At 40.9% G+C, this 25,706-nt stretch overlaps 1 protein-coding gene and 1 long non-coding RNA gene across 7 annotated transcripts in view; one reads left to right on the top strand and one right to left on the bottom strand.

Annotated features, from left to right (window-relative positions):
- vax2 (ventral anterior homeobox 2) overlaps positions 1–25,058 on the bottom strand; it is a 29,599-nt gene extending 4,541 nt beyond the window's left edge. Inside the window, exons 1-6 of one of the 6 annotated variants that reach the window (XM_069518627.1) lie at positions 24,865–25,002; positions 24,169–24,215; positions 21,010–21,124; positions 19,461–19,760; positions 18,432–19,333; positions 14,049–14,236 (exon numbers count right to left, since the gene is read on the bottom strand). In XM_069518627.1, the coding sequence (XP_069374728.1) occupies positions 14,049–14,236; positions 18,432–18,666 (423 nt within the window). In that variant the 5' untranslated portion in view covers positions 18,667–19,333; positions 19,461–19,760; positions 21,010–21,124; positions 24,169–24,215; positions 24,865–25,002. The other 5 variants (XM_069518629.1, XM_069518625.1, XM_069518626.1 and 2 more) reach the window with 5 other exon arrangements.
- On the top strand, positions 18,853–25,172 carry LOC138406414 (uncharacterized). The gene is made up of 2 exons (XR_011239858.1): positions 18,853–18,989; positions 24,867–25,172. It is a non-coding gene; the product is annotated as an uncharacterized lncRNA (long non-coding RNA).
- Positions 25,173–25,706: the final 534 nt, after the last annotated feature.

Raw genomic sequence — 25,706 nt, 5'->3', positions numbered from 1 at the left:
TGGCACCAGCCATTGGATCAACTCTGTTGTTTTTCTCTGCACATTTGATCATGGCGGGTCCTGTGCACTCCCTCCTCTCTCACACTCCACAGCTCTAACAGGCCGGAAATGCACATGTGGGAGAGGGTGATGTGATACTTGAGCCGCTCGGGCGAACGGCGCGATGCTTCCTTCAAATATGTTCCTAGACTTAAGTATGAAAATGCCCCAGACTTAGAGATATCAGAGCAGGGTTTACTAACTGCAGAGGAGAAAGATCTCCATCAACATCTGCACCTCGCACAGCAGCAAACTTTTGGAGTTTCACTGCACAAGCCGTCACGCCACCGGCAGCAGAAGCTCGGTGAACTCTGCCTGTCCTTGTCCGCCATGTTTAATTGATGGTGGCTCAGCGTGGTTTTAATGTATAGCGTGTGGATAAGTTGGGGCTGGCTGAGATGTTGATTGGAGGGCACGGTGGGGTCACAGGAGATCGCTGCACGGAGAGCCACCTCCGATTGGAATCACACACATGAAAAATGTATGCGAGCCTGACCGAGTTACAGCGGCATCATGCAGAATCTTCGTTTCTCACACGGTGGTAAGAAGAGCGGCAGAGAGAGAGAACCCCAAACTCTCCTCTTCTTCATCTTGGTCTGATTTAATGATAAATACAATTTTGTAACATAATGAGGCCTTTAGCGATGAAGCTTGATAGAATTTAAGGGGACTACTTGGTATGCGCGTGGTTTTACTTTTATTTTTTAATGTTTTATTCTTCTTTTATCGAGTCAGTGCTCACTTTCATCTTTATCTGTTCGTTTGTGTTATCGTCTCTAAAACCTAAAAATCATATCGGGCCTCATCAGAGATACTGACACTGCTGAGTCATTCTAGTTGTTTCAGCTTTACACATTTAAATATTTAAAACAACTGCTCTAACCACATGAGTCCTATCCTATAATAAAACTTAATGAAACAAAGTGTTTTTAAGATTGTATTTCTCCACATGATCAGCAGGTTTACGTCTCTTTCTCCTCTCATCCTCACTGAGGAAGTTCAACCGACGGTGAACTCAAAGTTATTTGGACGTTTCCATCGACCTCGTCACGATGTTTCACAGAAATCCAGTCGTCTAATCCCTGAGCAGAGGATTTCAAAAGAAACTCCTGGAACAGCAGAAACTCACGAGCCTGTGAAACGTCTCGGGTTTAATTTAATGGAAATAAAAACTCGACATTCATCGTACAACAGCGAGACGACACATGGAAATACACACAACGCACATAGCAGGAGTACGTGACCACACACACATACACAGAGAGGTCACATGTGGAGTCATCTCACATGACCCCGTGTCTCGGTAACACCCTCGACTCTGCTCGTGCACTTTTAGTTGAGATATTTGAAGGTTTCAGTTGCACAAAAGTAACGAAAACCTCAAAAAGCTTCCAAACTTTTCATTTTGACTCAAACACCAGTCAAAACTTTTTAAAGTCTCACTTTCGACAACCACAGTTTGGCTTCACGCAGAGTTTAACTTTGGTGAATCTGCCAAAGCTCTAAGGCTCTTGATGGAGCAGCTACAACAACAAAGGATTGTGGTACAGGACCTCAGCTGCAGATACGTGCGTGCAACATGCTACACCTTCGTCCTGCAGCGTGTTCACGCAGTGGCCTACGTGCAGCCGGCATCGCTCAGCTTTCTTCTGAAACACCTTTAGGTGGCACAGGCTAAAAAAAGCGTAGCCGTCGATTACGTTGGAAGCCATCGAGCCGCCCGGTGTTTACTACAGCATCAGTGCAGCGTGAAGGCGCGGCTCAACAGGCAGTGAGATCATAGTTTCAGCTACTGACCACGACGCAAATAATGGGATCGGAGAGGATCCCACGGCTCAGAGAGGAATACTGACGCCAGCAAGTCTTACTGCAAAGACCCAAAAGAAGCACAGAGGGAGGGATGGTGGGGACGGAGATAAGAAGGGAGGGGCGGAGAGGCGGCAGGAGGGAGGGGCTGGCAGCGGAAACCTGCGTCTCCCTCCTCTCGGCCTGTACTTCCTCTCCATTCGCTCGCACTAAGATCTCCCTCTGCATTTGACTCCATCGCCTGCCTAACACCCACATCCCATAAAAGGCTTTCACTCCAGATGAAACCGCCGACCAATCCACCTCCTTTATCCCCCTCGCTGTGGGCGGGGCTCGGCCTTGTGTTCACATCACAGTCCTCCTATCGATTGCTGGGTAGGGGGGGTGAGGGGGGGGGGGAAACCTTGGTGGTGTTTTACAGGGATTTTATTCGAGGGGAAAATGATGAGAAGAGAAGAAGGCAAAGCTGCCTTTGGTACATCTACACTATTGGATGTAAATCCTTTTTAATGGGATCCAGGGTTCAGAGCTGGGGCAGAGATTACCGGGGGAGATCTAGATCTGCCGTGACCTGCATTTGCCCCGACCTCGCCCTCTGCACCCCGCCCCGCCGCACTCTGGCCCACCGAGGCAAGGACGGACAGGGCCCGGGTGAGGAGGGCGGGACTGAGGTGAGGACGAGGAAACCTGAGACTCAGGAGGAAAGTGATGAGCACAAGAGGGAAACAGGAAGTTCACACATACTGCGAGTTCAAATCCAGGGTTATTATGTTTTTAGGTCAAACGTCCATTAGTTTAAACAGTTAACGTCCTCTCATCAGTCTGTCGGTGTTTAATCAGTCATCAACAAATCCCTTAGAAGACCAAAACTCACTATGTCTCTCAGAAACACCATAATCTACTGTATTATACCTTCTATGTATTTTACTGACATACTTGCATAATAAATATTTCTATTTTATCTTATTTATTCTGGATTCAGTTTCTGTTTTTATTTTATTCTGACTATGTTTCCCCCTCCTGCTGCTCATGTCATTGCTCATTCGATTTACAAAAAAAAAAACTGTGACTCAATCAATAAGAGTGAATCAATAATATCTTTTTAAAAATGAGGCATCAATAAAATATAAAACATTTCTCTTGAAAAAATGTCTGTAATTTATTAAAAGAAACCAGTGAATCCTTAAATATGAGGCATCAATCATAGTGAAAAAAAAAAATCATCAAGGGCTCAATAAGGTTCATATTTCATATTGATAAATTCATTGGAATTTTATTTCCTAAAAAATACAAAGACGGACATTATCATTGTCGAGCAGGAATAAATACGGAATTTATTATGAATAATTTTCTGCAGTGAATGAATTCACATGTTATGAACTATATCAACAGGAAATTGTATGTGGGATGAAATAAACTACACTCTCCATGTTCATGTTCCTGTATGAACTTCGTTTAAAAGTTTTCTCTGAAGAACAAGTTGCTGTTTATCAGGGTCCAGACACATGGACAATACTTATTTTGAATTTCAGAGAGCTGGTGATTTTAATTAAATGTTATGAAAATGATTTTTCTGAAAATATAGACTTTCATTGCTTCAGTATTGAAAATGGTCAAATTCAACCTTGATGTAAAAGGCTTTTCAGTTTCCTCCCTGTGTTTCATCCCTCCTTACTGTTTAAGACGCAGGTTGCTGCATTAGAATGGAAACACGTGTTAGAGGATGAGAACTGAACGGATGGAGGGTAAAAGTTGGCGTGGCGGGATAAATTCAAGGTCAGGGAGTGACGAGTCCGTCCTGTCTGAACACACGGGCCTGTCGGGCAGAGGTCAGCCAATCGGAGGCCTGCGCTGTGAAACCAGGCAGCTGCAAACAGAGCGGCGGGCGAACTGGGCTAGAGGTAGAAAGGTTAAGCCAGATCAAGACCCAACATGGGCATCCATATGTGGGATCAATAAATCAGCTAAGCTCCGTCGTGTCCCAACATGAAACCTCCGAGTGCAGGAAGTTGGAATAAAGACGTCGCTTTAGATGTTTCTCAGCGATTCCGTCTGTTGTTTTCATTTGTTTGTCCTTGTTTCCGTATCACTCGCTTTTTAATCACTTTATTTCCCTGCTTCTCCGTGAGGCTGAACCGAGCTAAGCCACAACAACGTCAAGCGTCAACAAAAACATTGAGCGATAAAACCCCTCCTGTCTGTATGTTTAATACCCATAATGCAAAGTGAAATGCAGGATTGGCGCGGTAAAGTCTTTGAGGAGGACACTTGGCGTCTTTCACACTTTCCATGACCCCTCCAGCCGCTCGGTGATCCCACCGTGACCCCGTTCAGACCCCCTGATCCCAGGCATGTGATGAGCCGCAGCAACACAATGAAAACTCTTTTCCGTGGAGATTGTACCAGGCGCACCAGCGAGCATTAAACTGTACGTAACGGACCAGCGGATACTTCACTGTACGTCATGTAAAGAACTTTTAGTTCTTTATCGAAACTGTTTCATCAGGACACGATGAAAAGGAGCCGATCGACTGCTCATTTAACACATTCTGTCAATAACTTTAGTTTTATCTATATGTTGTAAATAAAACTTTATCTTTCAGTGACCTTTATGGATCGACTTCAGATATGTGACTATAAAATGGGATGTTTTCACAAATCAAACTGGACTCATGACTGCACCAAGGCCCATCAGTCCCTTAAAATCCAATCAAACTGCAACAACTTCTAGATGGTGGGAAATCTGGGAAAATCTTCAAAAAACTTCCCGTCTCACAATGTTGAAGGAAGTGAAAAGAATTCCTGGAACATGTAACGGTTGCTTCCTTGTTTCATCTCCGAACACAAACAAACGGACAAAAACACGGTGGTGAGTGAGTATTACGTTTTTCTGACACTGGAGTTTGTTGTGAAGCTGCAGTCGGTCCTGAAAGAGGAATGAAAAACAAAAATGTGAACAAATACACACTTTTTTGATGTCTAGGTTGTCGGGGGTTACCTCCATATGTATAACAAATAATTCACACATGAAATTAAACCTTAAGGTTCTTTCCAGATAATAAAAAACAAGTTGCATAAATAAAAACATCAAGATAAGAATGAATTAAAAGGTGAAATTACAGACGCACCATCCTCCTCCTTCTAGTAATCTCCTCTCTGTCAGAATCCGAACAGAAACCGTACAAACTGAATCCACGCTGACGTCAGCGTTGGGATTACAACCCGGAACCAAAAACCATCCCTGACGCAGCCTCCTCAACAGCTCGCCCTTCCTCCTCGTCACCCCCAACTCCACAACTCACAGCATAAATCCTCACCCTCAAATTTCACCTGTTCCCTCAAACCACTCCTCCGTCACAGCCCCCCCACCCCACCCCCCATCACCTAACCCAGTTGAACCCGATCTGGTCGTCCATGGCTGCAGCACATGTCCAGCCAGGTTCAGCCAGGGGTTAACCCCGTCTTATAGAATCGCTGGTAGATATGGCTGCCTAATCCTCCTTAGTACAAAAGCACTTGGGACTGTTATGAGGCCCACCTCTTTCTACGTCCCTCCGCCCCCCCCCCCCCCTTGCTTTCCTGTCCATCCGTCCGTCCGTCCATAACAGCCTTCACCTCTGTGATGCTGGTGATGAGCTACACTCATCCTTCCACCAAATTTCATGGAAATAGGTTTTTGCGTAATCCTGACCAACAAAAAAATGCTGATGAAATCCTAACCTCCCTGGCAGAGGTGACAGACGAACTCCAAACAAAGAAGAAACCACAAATACAACCGAATATATAGAACTCGATTTAAGAGAATAAAACGTATGCAAACATAAAAGTGCATCTTCTCTGCATCATTTATTCTGTAAAATAAAATAATTTTTTCACATCGAACAGTTTTTAACGATCAACCAATAAATCTGTAAATAACAGTGGCACAAGCTGATGGATGAATATAAATGTATGTAGATAGTTTATAGAGTGGGGTCCAACAGTCTGAGAACAGTAACTGTAGGAAGGCGAATGAAAATCTGTATTTTTGAATAAATGCCTCAAGCTCTCTGGATTGAAACATGTTCTGCAAACAGATTCATCTTGTGGCTGATATGATGAGATTTTACAGATTTTTTTTATATTTTACAGATGCTCAGAAGTTTTTCTCAATTTAGATCCTCGAGTTTGAATTTTCATGGAATAAATAAATGACAAAATTTTATCCTTCGTGTTTTCATGCATTATATTTTGCTGAACCACGAAAGAGGGATCGCAAATGTTTTCGTAAAATTTGTGATATGTGATTTTTTTTTTAATTATCCAAGTACTTGACTATTTTAATTTTCTGCGTCTTTATACTCCCGACACATTTTAGAAAGATACACCACTACATTCATCTGATTGTGACTTTTTCTGATTAATATTTGACATAGAAAACATGGTGATTTCATAAAGTTTGATGTTATAGGTTCAAATAGGGGTGAAATGTTTTTTTATTTATTTATTTTAAATATATAAAAAGCTTCTTCACGACTCAGTAAATTATTAAAATATTTCGTTTTGGTTTTGTGGGACTTTATTTTTCTAGAGATCATTAAAATCATGAATAAAAAATGAGAATTAACACCGTTATTGATTTGCAGGCTTTAATGAAACGATAAATTTTAAAAAAATCTATAGGAGTAAAATAAAATCCCTTTAAAACAACTTTGTTTTAGTTTTATTTCTTTCATTTTTCTGCTGCATTTCTGTGTATGAATATTAAAACCATATTTATACGATCTAGAAATGTTCTACAGTGATGTTTTGACTTATGATTAAATATTTAAAGGCCTCAGTGTCATTTTTCATATATTTTTGGTTCCTTGCAGCTTTTCCTCAACATGAGGTCAGACTGATGATTTCACTTTAAAGACACTTTAAATGGCAAAACAAAAAAAAAAGTGCAAACTGATGAGAGGCCTGAATCCAAGAAGGTTCAAACCACCAGTGACTCCAGCAGCTGCAACATTAAACTCTTCATCAATAACATTTCAAACTTCATTCTGCAAAAACAAAACTCCGGTTTTTAAGTACAGTACAAGTGGATCTGTTGATTTGCTCATGAAAATATGGACGTGTTGCGTGAACACATGGTGAGGATTCAGTATTCCCTGTCTGCCGGCAGGTGTTTGTAAGCTGCCGTGCAGGTAATCCTCCACTTTAATTGCATTACACAATTTCCAAGCGAATGACACAAAGTGGCTGCATGGAAAACCTTTGACCGCACCGGTGTCCTCCTGGTGTGTTGAGGTCACACTCAAGGCTCTCAGAGTGTGTGTGTGTGTGTGTGTGTGTGTGTGTGTGTGTGTGTGTTTCTATAGTTATCAGGGACAAACCATCATTGTGAGCACATTTTGACACCATGAGGACATTTTGTCCTGTGTGTAATTTTGCTGATTTTCACATCAGTCGAAGGATTACATGCTCCTCCATGCACACACACACACACGCACACACACAACAAACTAAGACTTCATTGCTATTATGTTCTCTGATGATCTAATCAGCTGATTGACAGGTTGTTTCCTGACCATCGCTGAGTGGGACTGAAGTTCCTGCTCTGAGGACGACGCTCTGGAAACATTCAGAGGAAAGAGTTTGTTTCTTTACAGTACGAAGACAAAACATTTGAACTGGAGGCACAAAGCCACAAGTGTCCGTGCGTCCGTCAGCGTGTCTGTCTCTCTTCCTATCTCTTTCTCCATTCACACCGTGGGGACAATCCTCGCTCTGTGCAGCCGCCTCCACGCTACATCTGCACAGCCACACGTCATGGCCGGGTCCTCTACGCCCCAGACGGGAGGCCAGACACCGTCTGTCTGGGCCCATCATGGAGAACAATACACACAACGAGGACATTCACTGTAAGTAGACTCACACAGGAGCACAACTTGTCCTCTTGTCCCCTGCGTCTGCAGAGGGACACAGAGACGTGTCTCTCCAGTGTGTGGATCCAAAACCACCTTTTTCAAGATTTTAAATTGGAAACATTAGTCAGGCCTGCACCCTGCTGCCATCAACAGTCTCCTCCTGCTGCTCCTCTGACCCAGTAAACTCTTCATGTGTGCATGTTCAAGTTAATAAATGAAGTCCTTTTTTTTTTTTTATCAAATCATGTTTTCCCTTCATCGTGTAATTTTCTCTGAGGACAAACATGCAGACACTTCCCTCAACATTTAACGATGCTCGGTCTATTTACATGTGATGATCCACTTACAGCCCACAGATCTGTTCTTCCTTGTATTGCGCTTTCTTGGGCCTAACAAGAGGATTAATGCAGTTTAATGATGTGTGATAGAGTTAGAGGACATTTAAAAAGAAGCTTACATACATGTGATGTGAGGGATGTTTAACACGGGTGGAGTGATATCATCCAAGATGGGATAAGTTCCAGTTAAAGCTAAGAAGAGAAACACGGGTTTACAGTAATAATAATAAAACAATAAAAGATGCTGAAGATCCCAGAAAAGTAAGAACATACTAAAACTGAGGAATACCTTCCTCCATCCTCCTGCTGCCACAGGAAGCTTCGTCTGAAAGTTTTCACAGCTTCCACTAAACTGCGCCGGAGGCTGTTTGGACTCAAGTATTTGTCTGACTAATAGAAACGACAGCAGGCAGAAGACGAGGGGAAGTGTCACGCTGATCTCGGGCGACGTAAAGACCTGTCGCAGGTCGGCTGTGTCACATTAAGGTGGCCGGTGATTCTCAGATCATATCAGTAGCTGAGTTTATTAACCTAAAATGTGTGGCTGGCAGGTACATCAGGAGGTGGGTGAGCACTTTGTGTCACAGGAGCATCTGCTTTCATTTTAATTCATTTTTTTGGTCTTTGCACGTTGTTAAATTTGACCCTGATGAAACAAAGAAACTGTCAAAAAAGCCCAAAAGATTGAATTTGAATAATCAAGGATAATATATGAAATGATACACCTGCACCTTTAATGTCCAGTGGTGCAAAGCTTCAGATCAGCACCTTCAGACACAGACCTCACTGTCCTGCACAACGTCTCTACTACCGACAGTCCGGTGAACAAAAACCCACAGTGGTGCCGAGTACGTCCAGACGAGGACAGAGTGAGAGCTTCCAGCAAAAAAACAGATCTTTTCAGAACCAGGTTTTTTTTTTTAAACTGTGACAAAATAAGGGGAACCAGATGCAAACATTCACCACATCTGTGCGTTGTGCAGCCAGTTTTACATTAAAGATTAAACATGGCTGAGCTCCCTCCCATTTGCTGCAGGATTAAACCAGTTTAACTCGGCACAGGGGCCATTAAATCCATAGCTTCTCCATGCAAGAGCTGCAAACAACAATAGACTGATACAAAGGCAGCAAATAACGTCAGCTGCACTCAACTCAGGACGACTGTGGAGGAGCTTAAAGTGACCACACAGTGTCCTGGAATCTCCTGGAGCCTCACACTCACAAACCAATGAACAGGGACAAGCTGAAGAATGAGCAGAGTTTTGGTCTTTAACCGTATTTTTTATAACAACTGAAGTTTCTTGCAAATCTTAAAAGTGATAAGAAAGTTGGTGTTTTGGTGTTTTAATCACCTCTTCACACAGAACTACACAGAAAAAATGTGTAAAATAAACTGTGACTGCTCCACGTGTGGTGATTTATTATAAATTCCCATGTGTGTGGATGTGAAACTGTTCTAGAGATGAGAAGGTTCCATTCAGCAGCCAGTGACTCTCCTTCACATGAAACATACCTTCACAATAAGAGCTGGAGCCTCCATGAGCATCCACAGGGTCCCCAATAATAATCTGAGTGTGTGTCTGTGTGTGTACCCCCCCCCCCCCCCTGCTGTGTTACCCTGTGGCGGGGAGCCACCTGCCGGGGTGGAGGGACAGCTTTGAGCTGCACGTAATGGATTACTGGGTAACACGTTACACAAATTAGTCAAAAAGAAAAATTAAGTTAGCAAAAAAGTTTGCATGTTTTATTTATCTGGAGATTCAAATATCACAACATCCTTCAGTCAGAGTTTGAAGAGCAACTTTTTTTCACATTAACTTTTTAGTCATTAACATTTTTCCTTCGATCGACGCACCATCGAAATTTGTGGGTTTACAAGTGTTGGGAGATGAAAAATGTAAATTGAGACATTTATTTGAAAGATTTATTGACATTTATGATGTCATCAAAAAAAAGTAACGACGAATGAGCAGTGGTCTTCCCCCCGCCCACACACACACTGCTCTGTACGGTTTTACGCGCGTTTACGCACAGCTGTGGTTTCATTTTACGCACATTTGTCCTCTTCTGTTTAAGGTGAGGCTTTTGAAAAGACCCTGGGGTTTTATCAGGAGAAACGTTTGGCGCAGTTTAGGCTCCAGATACGAACCATAAATCACTTTGGAGACAAGAATACCGTAAAAATGTGAGAGAATTTCCCCACAGCAACATTTAGAATCTAGAGTTTATTAATCCAAAGGCTGTGTGTCATGACGACAAACGCTGGTGACACGAGTTAAATAATTTATAACAATATATTTTTTCGTGAATAAGTCATTCGTCCTTCTATTTTCAGAAATATTTACAGGACATGTATTTGTCTTAAGTTTCTGTAAAGGTCTTTTTTTTTGCGTGCGTAAAAGAAAATCATCATTATCTCGTTTAAGTTTCTGTATGAGCCTCTTTTTTTACGTGTGTGCGTGCATGTGCGTGTGTTTCCTATGTCTGCTCCCTCGTTGCGTGATCCGTTTGAATACCTCACCAAACTAATTGGAGTTACACCATGGGTCAATGACCAAATCCCCAAACATTGTTAAAAAAACACTTAACGATCCAACCTCTCTGTAATTAGTATTTGTCTTTCAGTCACAGAGAAAGACGCCTGTCACGTTTATATAGGCTAAGCATGTAGCCCTGGGTCTATTATATAGTGTAAGGATTGTTATATTAATAGCCTATATATCTATTTAGAGGGACTGATGGTTTGAAATGATTTGGTTGCTATAAACCTCTATAAATAAAACACATGAAGACAAAATGAGAGTTATTCTGGATTTAATTGAAATCAAGTATCGAATGTTTTGGTTTTTGGTTGATTTCATGAGAACAGATCCATGTTGTGTTGATTAATAAAATAACACAACTAAATATTTCTTCACTTGAGGTTGAAATCAATCAAAACCTTTTATTTGTTTGATTTGGTTTGTTTAGGCGAAACAAAATGCCGGAACAGTTCAGCAGGAATAAAAAGATTTCACTTATGATGTCTCCGTTTAATCAAACAGACTTAAAGAGGAAAGAAATAACTTTTTCTCTGAACTCCCTTAACGTGCTTGTAAAACACGGTATGAAACTGATCTTTTGTCGGTTTGAATAAAACTCCAAACTAAACTAAAACCGAAAAATCTGGAAAACAAGAGCAACAGGCCTGAAGGAGCAACTATTTGTGGACATTTTAATATTAATTATATCCAAAAAAAACTAAAGAAAAGCCTCAGATTGATAGATAAAATGAAGATAGAGAGTGAGATGGCATGATAGATGTACATAGATCGATAGATAGATGCTTTAAAACCTACAATTTGCGCGTCAGAATCCATTTACCTGTGAAAACACGCAGAGACGAATCCAAACAAGCTGCTTTAAAAGCACATGAAATGATTTCAGCGTCTCCATCTCTTCCTCGTGTGATTTTTCATCATTAGATTTGATTTGGTTCATTTGCGTGACGCGCTTTTTGTCTCCAAACAGAAAGGAAGCGATAATCAGACAGAAAACGCCACTAATGCGACGCAAGAGCCTTTTTGATCGCGCGTTAAAAGCTGCTTCGATAGCAACGCAGCTTTAAGACATTTCTGCACAATGGGCTTAATATTTCACTCCGCCATTACAGAGGAGACTTTTATTATTAACATGTTGTTCTCACTTGAAGGTCAGACGGGTTTTCATTCAGCCAATCCTCTGCTGCAGCAGCAGCAGGAAGCTGAGGCCCTCCCATTAACACCCCTAGTGTCAGCACTAATGAGGGACACAGTGGCTGCTCTGTGCTCACACACACACACACACACACACACACACACACACACACACACACACACACACACACACACACACACACACACACACACACACACACACCTTTATGTTTGAGTCCTGGGTTTTTGTGTGGTTAGATAATACTGTTGCTTTATGATGCGTAAATTCCTCCGTGTGTTATTTTACTTCCTTCAACAAGTGTTTAAAGAAATCTCTGAGGCACAAAAGGCCCCGCAAACAAAAGCCTGCGCTTTTTTAGCACATGTAAGAATAAAATGTGCAAACGTTTAAGCATTTTCGACACTTTCACTTTAAGATATTTTACTTTGTGGGTTTATTTTTGAGGATTTAGTCGTGAAACATGTCACAGTTTCCAAATAGCATCTGTGTTTTTATTTTAGGAGACATTATTTTTCATTATCGACCCCAAAAAGAACAAGTACGTGTTAGTTTTAACTTTAAAATGGTTCTGTTCTGTTCTCATGTTCTAAAATAGCAAGACGATGAAACTCCAGCAGCTTAATGGAACCAGCCATCGTTCATTTTATTATTTATATAGTTTGTCTGTGCTTTTCTTACTGTCACACGTCTGTAACTTTAAATGAAGTTACTGTCAGTTATTTAATGTTGTCTACAGACGCGTTATTTGCTTAATGTCGTGCGTAAAAGCAGTGCGAGCGTATCCGATGAACGCACATTAAAACGCTGCTGGTACCAAAGTGTCTGCAGGTTTTTCAGATGGATAATTAAAGTTCAGGGATCAGAGGTCTATAACGAGTTAAATATGACGTCACACAACTGAATGCGCAAGATTTACACTTGATTCCTCTCAAAACCGAAAATGATATTTAAAGGATGCAACATATGAACCTTCAGTGCGTTGAATGAATTGTTTTTCAAATGGTTCATAGAACAAGATAGTCGTTAAAATGCTTCAGCCAAATAGAATCTCAAAATTATTTATTTAAGTTTTGTAAATCTAAAACTTTAAAAATAAAAGAAATAATGCTTAAATGGTTGCACTGGCACTTCAGGTTTAATGTTCCTGCTCAACTTAACTCTTCTAGAAAACCCACAGTTATTTTAACACAAGCAAGTGTCCTAAATATAGGCCATAGTGTGTGTGTGTGTGTGTGTGTGTGTGTGTGTGTGTGTGCGTGTGTGTGTGTGTGTCTGTGTGTGTGTGTGTGTGTGTGTGTCTGATGACTAACACAAAGGGGTGGGACTCTTGGCGCTGCAGGAGGATTTAAATGTGTGTGTGTTCACTGAGGAGGATACAACAACAACCACAACCACAACAACAACAACCACAACAACAACAACAACAACAACCACCACAACAACAACAACAACAGGAAGAGCCAGAAACATCTGGAACTGGACCATTTTCTTGAAAGAGTAAAACACAAAGCTGCTCAGTGACTCGGTGTTTTTTTTTATTGATTTTTAGTGAAAAATAATAAATTGTAGATCATTTTCCTGTTTGACTGCAGCAACTGTGCAGAATTCAAACTGGTGTCAGATATAAATAAAGACATGTTGACTCATCTGAAGCAACCCACTGGATTTTAAAAATGAATCCATTTCATGGGGATAAATAACTTATTTAAACTTAAAATTCAATCATATGTGGCGACAGATTGAAAAATAAAATGCAAATCTATATTATATAAAACTTCAGGCCTGGACTGACATGTTTCCACAAACCCCTGCAGCTAATTTACAGTTTACAGATTCTTTTCTCTATATTTCCATCTATATACAGGAGCCTATAGATTCACATTAAGAACCCACGTGTCTGTGTCTGTGTTGTGTGACTGTAAACATTCTTTTGTTCATTTTGTAAAGGTGGACAGTAGAAACCTGTGTTGGGCGTGGCAGCTACACTCCTGTCTCCTCTCTGATTGGCTGAGGAGCCAATTAAAGCATCTGACCAAACCAAAATTAATCCTAATTGATTGATTTGGCCTCATAATACTGAACTTCCTCTGTAAACTACTAATAGTTGTTAGCTTGTATGGGGCCTAACGTGTGGCTTTAGGTGAATTAAATAATGGGCTCACATTTGGTGGAAACGTTCTTATTTGTATTAAAATATTTAAAATCATGTTTTATATTCTTGGCTCATTGCACAGGCGGTTCACTCAGAGGTGTGTCTGCCCCGGTGTGTTCTTACCTGGGTCTCGGAGAGGTTCAGCTGCCGGGCGAGCTCGGTGCGCTCTCGGCCCACGACGTACTGGCACCGCTGGAACTCGAGCTCGAGCCGGTAGAGCTGCTCTGCAGTGAAGGAGGTCCGAGTGCGCTTGGGCCGGTCCAGGTCGAGGCCTTTGGGCAGGACGATCTCCCGGATGGTGCCTTTGGCGTCTGTCCACAGGAGGAAATCGCAGAAAAACACAAAGAGTCAGTGGATTTTCCTCCAGAAAAACAACAAGTTCAGACTATCCTCGCTTTATTGTGATGTAGAGATTATTAGACCATTAATATACAAGTAGGTGGAGCATTAATTAGAGAATAAAATCAGATAAAATCGAAAGGAAGGACTTGTTTTGTAGTTTTACGCACACACCTTCCTCTGTGGCTGGAACGAGTGAAGGCCTACAAAGAGCTAAACTGGTGTGACACTGTGTTTTAGGACGATATGAGTTATAGGATGAGATTTGAGATGAAAAAACTTCTCATTCAACACCAAGGGTTGTTCACAACACGCCCTGTGAAAAAGATGCATATTTACGCACGTCTGTTGTAAATAGCAGATCTTCTGTGGTTTTATTAGTGGCTGTGTCGCTGCTCATAATAAAGCCTCAGTCTTGTAGTTAACCGACTTCATGGTGTTTAATCCACGCAGATTAAAAACTGAATCACTGGTTGATGCGTCGTGGCCAAAAGTCAGACACATAAATTCCACTTGAACCGCCTGCGTAACGCGAATGCAGCCACTGGCTGCGTCAGGAATTACACGTCCTGTCCTTCTGGTGCGAAGTTAAAGTGAGTGAAATGAAACATCGCAGGTTTAAAAGACTTTATCTGAAACTTCATCTGGCACGTTAGGTTGTATGGAGGATAACAACACTGTGCGTAAACCTGGACTGCACCGACTGTACAACTGTGTGTGTGTGTGTGTGTGTGTGTGTGTACTTGTTGTTATTATTATTTGTTAATATTCTTCTCCCCTGGTTGAGACGTGTTTACTTAGTGTTGTATTATTATTTTATTTTTTATTAAAGTCGTTTGTTTCCTGGTGATCTGCTATAAATTTCATCTGTTTCGATTTGTTTTACTGGTCTTATCTTCATTAAATGGCTAAAATCTGCCAAATATACAGATACTAGAATAATTCAAAACATTAAAAAGTATAAAAACTACATTTATTAAAAAGCTAATGTATAATGTATTTAATATTAGTGATCCTGGACGAGGGGGCCGAAAGTTACACTCCGCCCTGGATCCACAAACTCGATGGAAATTATGAAAATAATTTATTTTTTTTAAAGAGCGAAAAGAAAAAAAATCGTCATAAAGTTTGGCTATAATCGACAAATTTATTCTTTTCAAAATATTTTCTTTGCACAGTAAAAATTCAGTGTCACTGTTGACTCCACAGCAGCAGCCGAGATTTGTTCGTATTTATCACATCCGAGGCCAGACAAGACCTCCTCTTTGTCCATGGTTTTAAAGTCATAAAATATGCAATCCAATAAAATATGAAGAGTCCTGAATTAAATATGAAACAATACTTATTGAACCAAACATCCATACTGCAAGAGCAACAAACACGGAAAGTAAAAATAGACTTTCTTTATTTCATAAAACAACAAAGGCACAAAAAAAGAGATTCCTCACATTTTGTAGTTGTGGGGACAAAAGTGTTAAACTGCAGCACGAGCTTTGGAGGAAGGATACGTGCGTAAAATACAGGTGAATTAAAAGAGGGAATGAAAAGGTGAATCGCTCCTTTATATTCACGCACTTATCTTTACCCCAGAGTTATATTCCTTAAGTGTTTATTTACCAAACACATGCATGAGCCACACAATAAAACACGACACATCTCCATCTTTACGCACCGTGCGTCATGTGTAGCCATGGGAAGTGGGTCTCCGCAGCACACGGGCCACAAACCGTCCTCGGATCACACGTGCACGTTTATACAGTGTCGTACATTTTTGCATATTTTTAGAGCCAAAACAAAAAGCTCAAGCTGTGATGGAAACATGCGCAACGCGAGGAGGGGAACCGGCGCAGACCTGCTGACCTCCCGGTGACCCCGGCCTCTCTGCGGAAAACCCGAGCCTCCAGACTACAGCTTAAAAAAAGCCCTGACGCTGCAGGCCTCCAGAACGAAATGTACAAATGTCTGAACCCAAAAACACCAGGCCTGGGTCCTCACAGGCCAGCTCCTCATACAGGGACACCATCCACCAGCAGCACAGATTCACATCCAGAAAACATGTGAGCACCTGCCTGTCGCATTTCACACAGCGAATACAACCTGGACTTTGTTTATGTGGAGAAGGAGCAGAAATAATGACAAGGATATTGCGCGTAAAAGTCTCGCTGATACAGCAGAGAATCATCTGACAGGACTATTTCTCAAAATGGAAATAGGGGAATAGAAAGCACTGAAAATATCTGTGTTATTATTATTCCAGCTGCTCTTTTCTCTTCCTCGCACACCCACAGCATCATCCTCCATCTAAAACCAGCCGTGACATCAACACTACACTCGTGTCCTCGTGCTCCTGGTTCAGGACACCGCACCGTTCAATACAAGATCCAACTAACCAGGCAGCGGCCATAGTATCCACAGCGTCCGCCTGCAGCCGAGAATTGATAGGCCGACACATTGATCGTGTCCACAGCAGCCAACAGCAAAAAAAAAAAAAAAACCTCACAGGTTGTAATTTAATTTAATCATATTTTTCTTTTCTTTAAAATAAACATTCCCAGGCAATATTGTTCCTGGAAAACTAAAATACAGATAAACAAGCAGAACACGTCTTCATATATTCCTCATAATGTAATATATACTACTAATAATGACAATAATCTATTTTCCCTCATTGGCCTAAAACTATATTTATATTTACGCGCTGAAAAAAATACTGACAAATGTCCTGAATGCAAATTATCTCACAAAAATAAAAACACATGAATATAAATAGAATATTTCTTTATATTTTTGGAACCTGATGCTTCTTAAGTTTCCCTGCAACACAGAGTCTGTATGTGTATATTTACTGCACAGTTGTGTTTTTTTTTTTTTTTTTTACACTTTAACCTGCAAATATAAATATACATTTGAGTTGCCCAGAAAATATTTAGGCCATTTTAACGAGCAATGCGACTCAAAGAGAACATTTAATAAAAATTAATAAATTAAAACAAATATTATTAGATATTTTTTAGAGAACTTGAGCGTTTGCTGATTTTGTAAATTTTATCTACGTAGCTTTAATATTTTTCTGGATTTTTTTTTGGGCACATTCTGAGACCAGTGGCCTCCTGCAGGAGGGCGTGGACACTGTAAAAATAATGAATTCAATATTATTCTGCTGTTCATTAACGTAACGTTGGCACACAAAGGCAATCAGCCACTGACATGTGAACCAACACACACACACACACACACAGACACACACACAGACACACACACAGCTTCACAGTGTTTGCAGATGTGGGTTTTCTCTGTGTTAAAAATACAACAGGCTGCAGCGATGATTGTCACCTGATCTTCATGAACTGTTGTTTTAATAGAACATTATTTCTTTGTTATCTCGATTTCAAACCTACAGCAACACACACGTGATATTTAGAAATACTCATTATATATGTATAAATATTAAAAGGAGGCACAACAGCTGTATTTCAGAAGCTTTGTTTAATTATTTTGAATATTGATTAGACCAATAGATTTTTATATTTTCACACGAACAACAGAAATTGATATAAACGGATATGGGTTGTGCCAAACAACAATTCTGTGACTTGAGTCATTCAGAGAGCTGCATATGTTGATTATTTAAATTTTAGATTATTGTTTTTTCCAGGAGTGGTCTGGTGTTACAGTCACTTTGGTGTGACGGAAGTGAAAGTAGCCTATTGTTAGCACAGCAGATGCTTGTTGTATCCAGCCTGTGTCCAGGACCACAGATATTTGCATCATATGTTTGTGAGCTCCAGTAAAAGTTTTACACAGTTTTGTGCTTATTGTTAATTTATTTAGACGAATAAAATAAAGTGCATGGTATTGTTATAACAGGCCTAATGTTTTATTTTTAAATTAGAGAAGCAGGTGGAAAAAAAAATCACATTTATGTTATCTAAATTCAGTTTTACATTTATTTATTTATTGAATGAGTTTAATCAGTGTAACTGGAGTGAATCCTGAGATTATGACCTGTTCTTGTTCTGTCATTGTGTAAACGACATTATTTTGCCTAAAACAGCAGTGAATTTAAAATATCCCTGACTTTTCTGGAACATCTCGTGGATTTGACCTGTGAGAAGGAGTTTTACGCACAGAAACAAACTGCTGTGTGCTTTGTTGTCGTGCACTTACCCCTCACTAATATCCTCCGACAGTAGTCCGGGTCCACTCCCAAAAGTTTGTCGTGTCCGTCTTCGCTGGAGGAGGTCGGAGTGGACGCTGAAGTCCCCGGGGTGTCGTTGGAGCTCTGCACCGGGGACCGGCTCCCGATCTCGGCGCGGCACTTTGTCTCCATCCGGTCCGGACACAGCGGGTTGGGTCCACAGCGGTGGTTCCCATCGCCCATAGTCGTGGCCTGATCGAACATCTACAAGTCAGCTACAGTCTCTTCAGATGCTCGCTCTGCTCCTTCTGTCTCTGCTGCTCAGCCTTCTCTCGACACTTTCTCCTCTTTGCAACTGTTCTCCGGAGACGAGGAGTGCATGCCCTCCTCTTCCTCCAAAATAAAAAGTAGATCCAGTTACAAAGGAGCCACGCGGTCCAGTAAAGGAGCCGGGGAGTGCTTCAGGTGTCGCGGCATGACGCGCGGTCCGGAGTCCAAACCAAGGCGGAGGGTCGTCGGCTGAGAGGAACCTCGGTGTCCTGCTCTAACTACGGCAGCCAGGAGGAATGCATGGTGCAGCCTGCAAGGTACAAGGGGCAACCAGATCTATGGAGGAGCGGGGAGGTGCCACAAACACACACACACACACACTGCTTAGAAATTAAGTGAGAGGCGGTGCACAAAACCCCCTCACACACACACACACACACACACAGCTGCGGTCACAGTTCACCGTGCACGAGCCAGGACAGGAAAGTTTCTCCTGGTTCCTCCAGAGCAGCAGCCTGTTACTTCAGCCCCGGTCTCATCCACTGCTCCTGCGGGTCCTTGGCTGCATGTTATCGGTGGATAAAGAGAGGGGAGGGGGGGTCGTCTGTGTGTGGAGAGCGCACAGGAGAGGAGGTGGTGGTTGGAAGACTCCAGGAGGTGACTGTCGGGGTAAAGGAGGAAATGGTCACATTTGCTCAGGCACTAATAAAACCTCAGTGAATCAGTTTGATAGTTTACATCACGTCATGAGGTGTGAGAGAGAGAGAGGGGGGGGGCGGCTGGATCACCCTGCGCGCGCTCTCAGATGTGGGAGATGTTGGTGTGTGTGGGTCACATTTGTGGTGACACACAGCAATTTACAGTGGCAGGAACCCGGCACGTCACTTCCTGCTCACGCAGGCTCGCAGCTGATTGGTCCGCCGGCAGAGCACGTTTTGACAGGAGGATGCGCGGAGCTTCAGACCGGGATCAGCCGCGGAGACATGAGATGATGGTCGTGCGCGCTGGAAACAAACGCAGCGGTGCCTGGGTTTCCCCCACAGATCTGCATGAATCTCCCTCTCATCATGGAGGAACTCAGAGATCTGCTGCAGAGACCAGGACGCACAGGACCAATAAAACCCAAACTGCACTCCTCACAAATCAAACCCTTTAAATCTTATTAAAACAAGTAAAACAATCTCCATATCAAAGTATTAACTTGAAAAAACACCACTTGGCAAACATATAAATACACGTATGTACATCTCATATGGGCCTTTACACATAAAAACAAATACATCAGTGCCAAAATTGGCTTTTTTATTAAATATTGGACACTCAGTCAGATGTGGTGGAGGTTAATAAAGCCAGACATATTAAATAAACATGGGTAAATACATTTGTCATTGAAGACCCTCAGAGTTGACTTTTATATGCACATATAATAACGAGGGACATCCTGTGTTGAGAGACATTTGTGGTTATAGGATGTAAAAACATATGAGTTCACTCTCAGGTTCACCAAACTAGGTTCTTCCACAGTGCAGAGGTGAGAGAAACTCAAAACCTACAGGAATATATTTTGAGTAATATATTTAACTACATATCACTTTTTGTTCAGAATAAAACATCCTCTCAGTTTGAAAGGTTGTTTTAGCAAACAGATAAATATAGGCCCATATAGGCCTTTGTATATAGACCAATATAAATATATATAAGACTGATGTGAGGATTCTACATAAACATAAATATCCATGTAGTAAAATATTTTACTGACAATTAACCTTCATTAAAATACTTCATTAACCACTTAGTTTACCTTTCCACATAGAAGAACAGATGATGTCAATTTCAAAGCAGATGAGATAAATCCGTGATTTTAACTTTAATACATTAATCCACCATAAAAAGGTTTTCAAAGATTTAATTAGTGGTTTTAATTTGTCTTAACTGTGAGTTTCCACTGAGTTTAATAATCTATCATGTCCCTGAATACCCCGAACAGACGCTCCACATCCTCATGAAAATATACAATATCACATATTCCAACACAGTCTAGAGTGAACAGGTGTTCCTATTATTTTGTCCACCACTCTGCTCCCACACAAGTGATGACGACACCTCGGGCTCGTACGGACAAAAATAAGCTGTTAACACACAATCTGCACATGAAACGTTTCATTCAGTCATTTACTGTACACACACACACACACACACACACACACACACACACACACACACACACACACACACACACACACACACACACACACACACACACACACACACACACACACACACACACACACACACACACACACAAGCGGACTCACACACACACACCAGTCCATTTACCGTCCCAGCAGCTTCATGTTGATGCTGCAGCCTGCGGTTTGTTGTGATTGTGAGATAATTCCAGTCGCAGGACTGAAACACTGGCTGGAATTTCCTCTTTACAGGTGGAACATCTCTGAGAACACCGAGGGGGGGAGGGGGGGGGGGGGAGAGAAGAAGAAGAAGCATTTTAGTGCTGGATTATATAATTATAGTTTTGCTGTGTGTGTTTTTCCTTATTTTTCTTATCCGAGGCCGTAATTACTGCACACAGCCACGGGTCGTTACTCCTTTCAGCTGGACTAATCTCACACAGGATGAATAGAAACTGTCAATCAGAGGCCGCACTCAGCAGCAAGACAAGAGGGGACTGATTGCTGCTGCTGTGACACACACACACAGACACACACAGACAGACACAGACACACACACTCACACACTCACACACACACTCCTTCCCTCCAGTGTTTCCCCCCCCTCTCTCTGTTTTTACTGACGCACAACTAAAACCCTTAAAAAGCAGATTTTCTCCGTCTTCAACGTCTCCACCGCTGCTCATGTTCTGTATTTCAGTCTTTAGGTGTGTTCAGGAAACCATATTTGTGTCACTCTCTCATTCTGTGTGAAGCATCAGCAGTGGAAACTGAGGGGACACATGTGGCTGCTGCTTCTGTTGCAGTAAAGGATGTTCGCTGCATCATGTGACACCTCTTCACTCTCAGCAGCTTCTGTGACTCGATGCGAACAGAAAACAGACTCAAACAGGTTGTTGTGGTTCACAGACAGGTGAAGACGGAAGTTTGCTATTTTTCAGGTACTTAAACGTAGTAGAAGTATTCAAATTTGCTTTAGTTCTTTATGTTCAAGCTGCATTTCTGATTAAAACGTTTAGAGGAGAAAGATCCAACTTTAGTTTCTAGCAGCTTCTTCTTTTCTATATACCCAAATATAAAACATCATCAAACACAAATATAATTTCTCGAGAACACTGACGCAACTTTACGTCTTCCTGTTCCCACATTCTTAAGCAGCTGCACATCATTGGTTATTAACTATACGTTTTTCTTGTACCTTTGTATTCCTCATATGTTGTGTAGTTCTGGTGGAGTATGTTCTCATATCTTTTATATTGTGTGTAGTGTGATATTTGTGTTGTAACAGGAAGTTCCCATTTTGGAATCAATAAAGCACATGTGTCTATATATTTAAATCTGTGCTATGATATAGTACTGTATCAATTACAACAATAGCAATTCTGCATGATAATTAGTTTTACTTTTAATACTTTACTTTGCCAATACTTGTACTTGAGATACATTTTTAAAGCAGGATTTTACTTCTAACATATATAAATAATTTTTACATCAGTTAAACCTGTGAAATTCTCCACCACCGATAATTAACTGTCCTGTTAATGATAACAATCAATTATAAATCAACTAATGAACATTTGTTAGATGTGTTAATCACTGTTGACGTTATAGAACATCTTCTCTGAAACTCAATATTACAGTAATATTTTTGTTTTCTTCATATTATTATCCCTTCTTCCGTCCTTTATATTTTACATGACTTCCTCCTGCAACACTTCTGAGTTAAACAAAACTTGAAATACGACTTTCTTGGCCTCCTAAAAGTTAGGAAATATAGCCTACACAACTGATTATTATAATTACTGAATAAAAGTTGTACTGTTTCCTACAGGTTCTGGCAGAACTCCCTGTATCAAGGAACTTTAAAATAATTGTACTAATGTTGCAGAAGGTTTTAATGATCTGAAAGCAACAAAATCAGAAGAAAAAAACCTGGAACCACTGTTTGTTTTTATGTTCATGACGAAATCTGAAGAAATCAGACTCTTTATTCTGATCTGATCACTGCAGAGGAAGAGGCGCGCACGCACACACACACACGCACACGCACACGCACACACACACACACACACACACACACACTGTATCTGCTGCTTCATGACCACACGCACATCTCTGCCTCTATCTGTGCCCACGGGCCAGAGAAAGAGGGGAAGGATAATAATTGTTTATTTGCACCAACACACCAACTGCTTCCGCTCCGTGGCTGCATGCGCGTGACTGCGGCCTCGTGCAGATGAAGCTGATCAATCAGATCAATCAACAGAGATTATACAGTATCCCGGGGGTCACGGGGAGGGCGCGAGGCCACGCAGAGTTCACGCAGCAGCGCGCACGATCCCCACGCAAAGCTGTGCAGGAATGGCACACCTCTGAGCGCGTGGGGAGGATAAAGAAACGATGTCTTATTATTATTATTATTGATTTTATAATTATTGTTGACTTCATTTCAGAGACAGGTGCATTCAAATAACTGCAGTGCGACGTTCAGGGCACATGCTGCTCAGTTTTTTTTAAGTTTTACATTAAATTCCGTGTATTCACTGATTTCACAATCTTTTATATATTATAGAAAAAGCACTGGGAACAATTTTCTGTGCCAACTTTCAATAGAAGCTTTGTGTTGATAGATTCAGGATAAATCCGAGAAAAGTTGCCGTGTGGCTGCAGCCGAAGGTGGTGCCGGCGATTAAACTGCACGCGCACACGCTGAGAGGTGTTTTTTTGTTTGAGGAGGAGATAGAGAGGAGAAACAGACGCATTTACAAAAAACGTGTCGAAGTCAAACATTGAGGAGGAGGAGGAGAAATGTGGAGGAGGCTGTGCGTAAAAACGTGGGAGATGTGGAATGAATCCAACTTTACGCACCGGTATGTTTAAGTGGAACCACAGTTTTATTTTCCATATGAACAAACACACTGGACTTTATGATGACATGTTATAAATAAACTGGTGAGAAGGAATTTAACCTCCTAAAATCTTTTTTTCAGACTTGGTGTTTGTCCTAAAAATTCATCCAACTTTTGTTCTTGTGTATTTTACAGAATAATTATTATTTTGGGGTTTTTTTCGTCGTGTAATCTGCCCCAGAACTGCAGTAATGATACACACTACCGGCTATATAAATAAATCTGTAAGTCTATAGCACAGAGTGTGTGTTTATGGGCTAATTTCGTTCCAGCCAATGATTTAAAAACCTGCCTGCGGCGACTTCAGCAGAGCCAGTGTCTAAAGAACTGCAAGTAATTTAATCTAATATTAGAAATATGTGATTAGTTATTGAGAGAACATTAAGAATGGTACTTACTTCGTGCTGTGAATATATTGGGCTCGTGTCACGTTGCTTTTTCTCATCTGAGTAAAATAAAGAAAAGCCTGTCATTAGGAGTTTGAATGTATTTTTCCTGACGCTGCCGATATCAATTAGGAAAAAGCTTATGAGATAATTTTAATTTACACTTTCACAATAAATAAATCATATAAGATGTCACTTAAAGTATTTTAAATATCTACAAGTTACACGTCACAATATAAATACATTTTATGTTTTTATCATTAATTGAAAAATGATCCATTTAAAGAAACATTTTGGGAGAAATAGCCAAGAAATAAAGTTTTAAACTGGTCATTCGATTCTGTGTTATTCTAACCGCGCAGCTCCGCGTTATATACATTACAAATACACACAACACGTGAATAATTCAGACACGATTTCATGTGTATTTCTACTGCAACAAGCTCATATTGTTAATGTTGTACTTTAGTTTACTCCATATGAACCAATACTGACACTGCAGTACTTTTACCACAGCAAAGAATACCATTAGTAATTATACAGTCAACTGCAGTAATGTAGAAATATATAATGGTTAAAAGCTTGAATCAGAAGATTGTTCTATGATTAAACTAACATTCAGTGCACATGAGGATTTCATTTTAAGTCAGGATTCACGAACGAATAATGCATTTTCTGTTTTTGTGATATTGGTTCTTATTTTCTTACAGATCTGCTCCTCCTGCAGTTTTGCATCACTCGCAGTTTCTTCTTCAAAGTTACAGACCTCCTGTGTGCAGCAGGTTTCTAATGTGCTCCTCCAGCAGCAGCAGCGTGAGGAGGTGGAGGAGGTGATGTCTTTGTTCGGGTTGAGTTCAGGACACAAACTGTCCCAGAGGAGCAGCAGAGGATCTCTGTGTTCCCAACACTTTCTTCAAACTTTACGCTGAAACACACACACACACACACACACACACACACACACACACACACACACACACACACACACACACACACACACACACACACACACACACCATAAATACAATGAAATGTAAAGGTATGTGTGTAACTAAAACAAAACATGTGCAATTGTGTCTTATTTTGTGTTTTTTAAAAGCAGTGGTTATTTAAGAGGAGTTATAGAACTGCTGCAAACGATCAGTTGTTTTGCAGTTTAATATCTAAAATATCAATCTGAACATAACTTTTTATATCAGGAAGTTTATTAAACCATTTAGAGGAAATACAGCAACATGACAAACTCACTCAGTGTCGCTAATAACTTCTGTTTCTTTACACGATCCTAATAATGACTTTATTTATTTACACGTCCACAATTCTCTTTAGAAACTGGATTTTAAAATAAACTGGAATCTAAAATCTTGTGTGTTATCTTATTGTACTTAAATATAAATACATCCACACACAGACAGTGGTTAGTTTGTCCTCTCCTGACAGACAGGAGTGGACAAACTCCTGCTGCTGGTGTCCTCATCTTCATCCTCATCTTAATTATTTAAGGTTTTAAACTGGAGTGACAGTGAAATTGAAAGTATAAGTTGTTGTTG

This window comes from Paralichthys olivaceus, chromosome 22 (assembly GCF_024713975.1).
Source record: "Paralichthys olivaceus isolate ysfri-2021 chromosome 22, ASM2471397v2, whole genome shotgun sequence".
Lineage (NCBI taxonomy): Eukaryota > Metazoa > Chordata > Actinopteri > Pleuronectiformes > Paralichthyidae > Paralichthys > Paralichthys olivaceus.
This window is presented reverse-complemented; position numbering and strand designations above follow the sequence as displayed.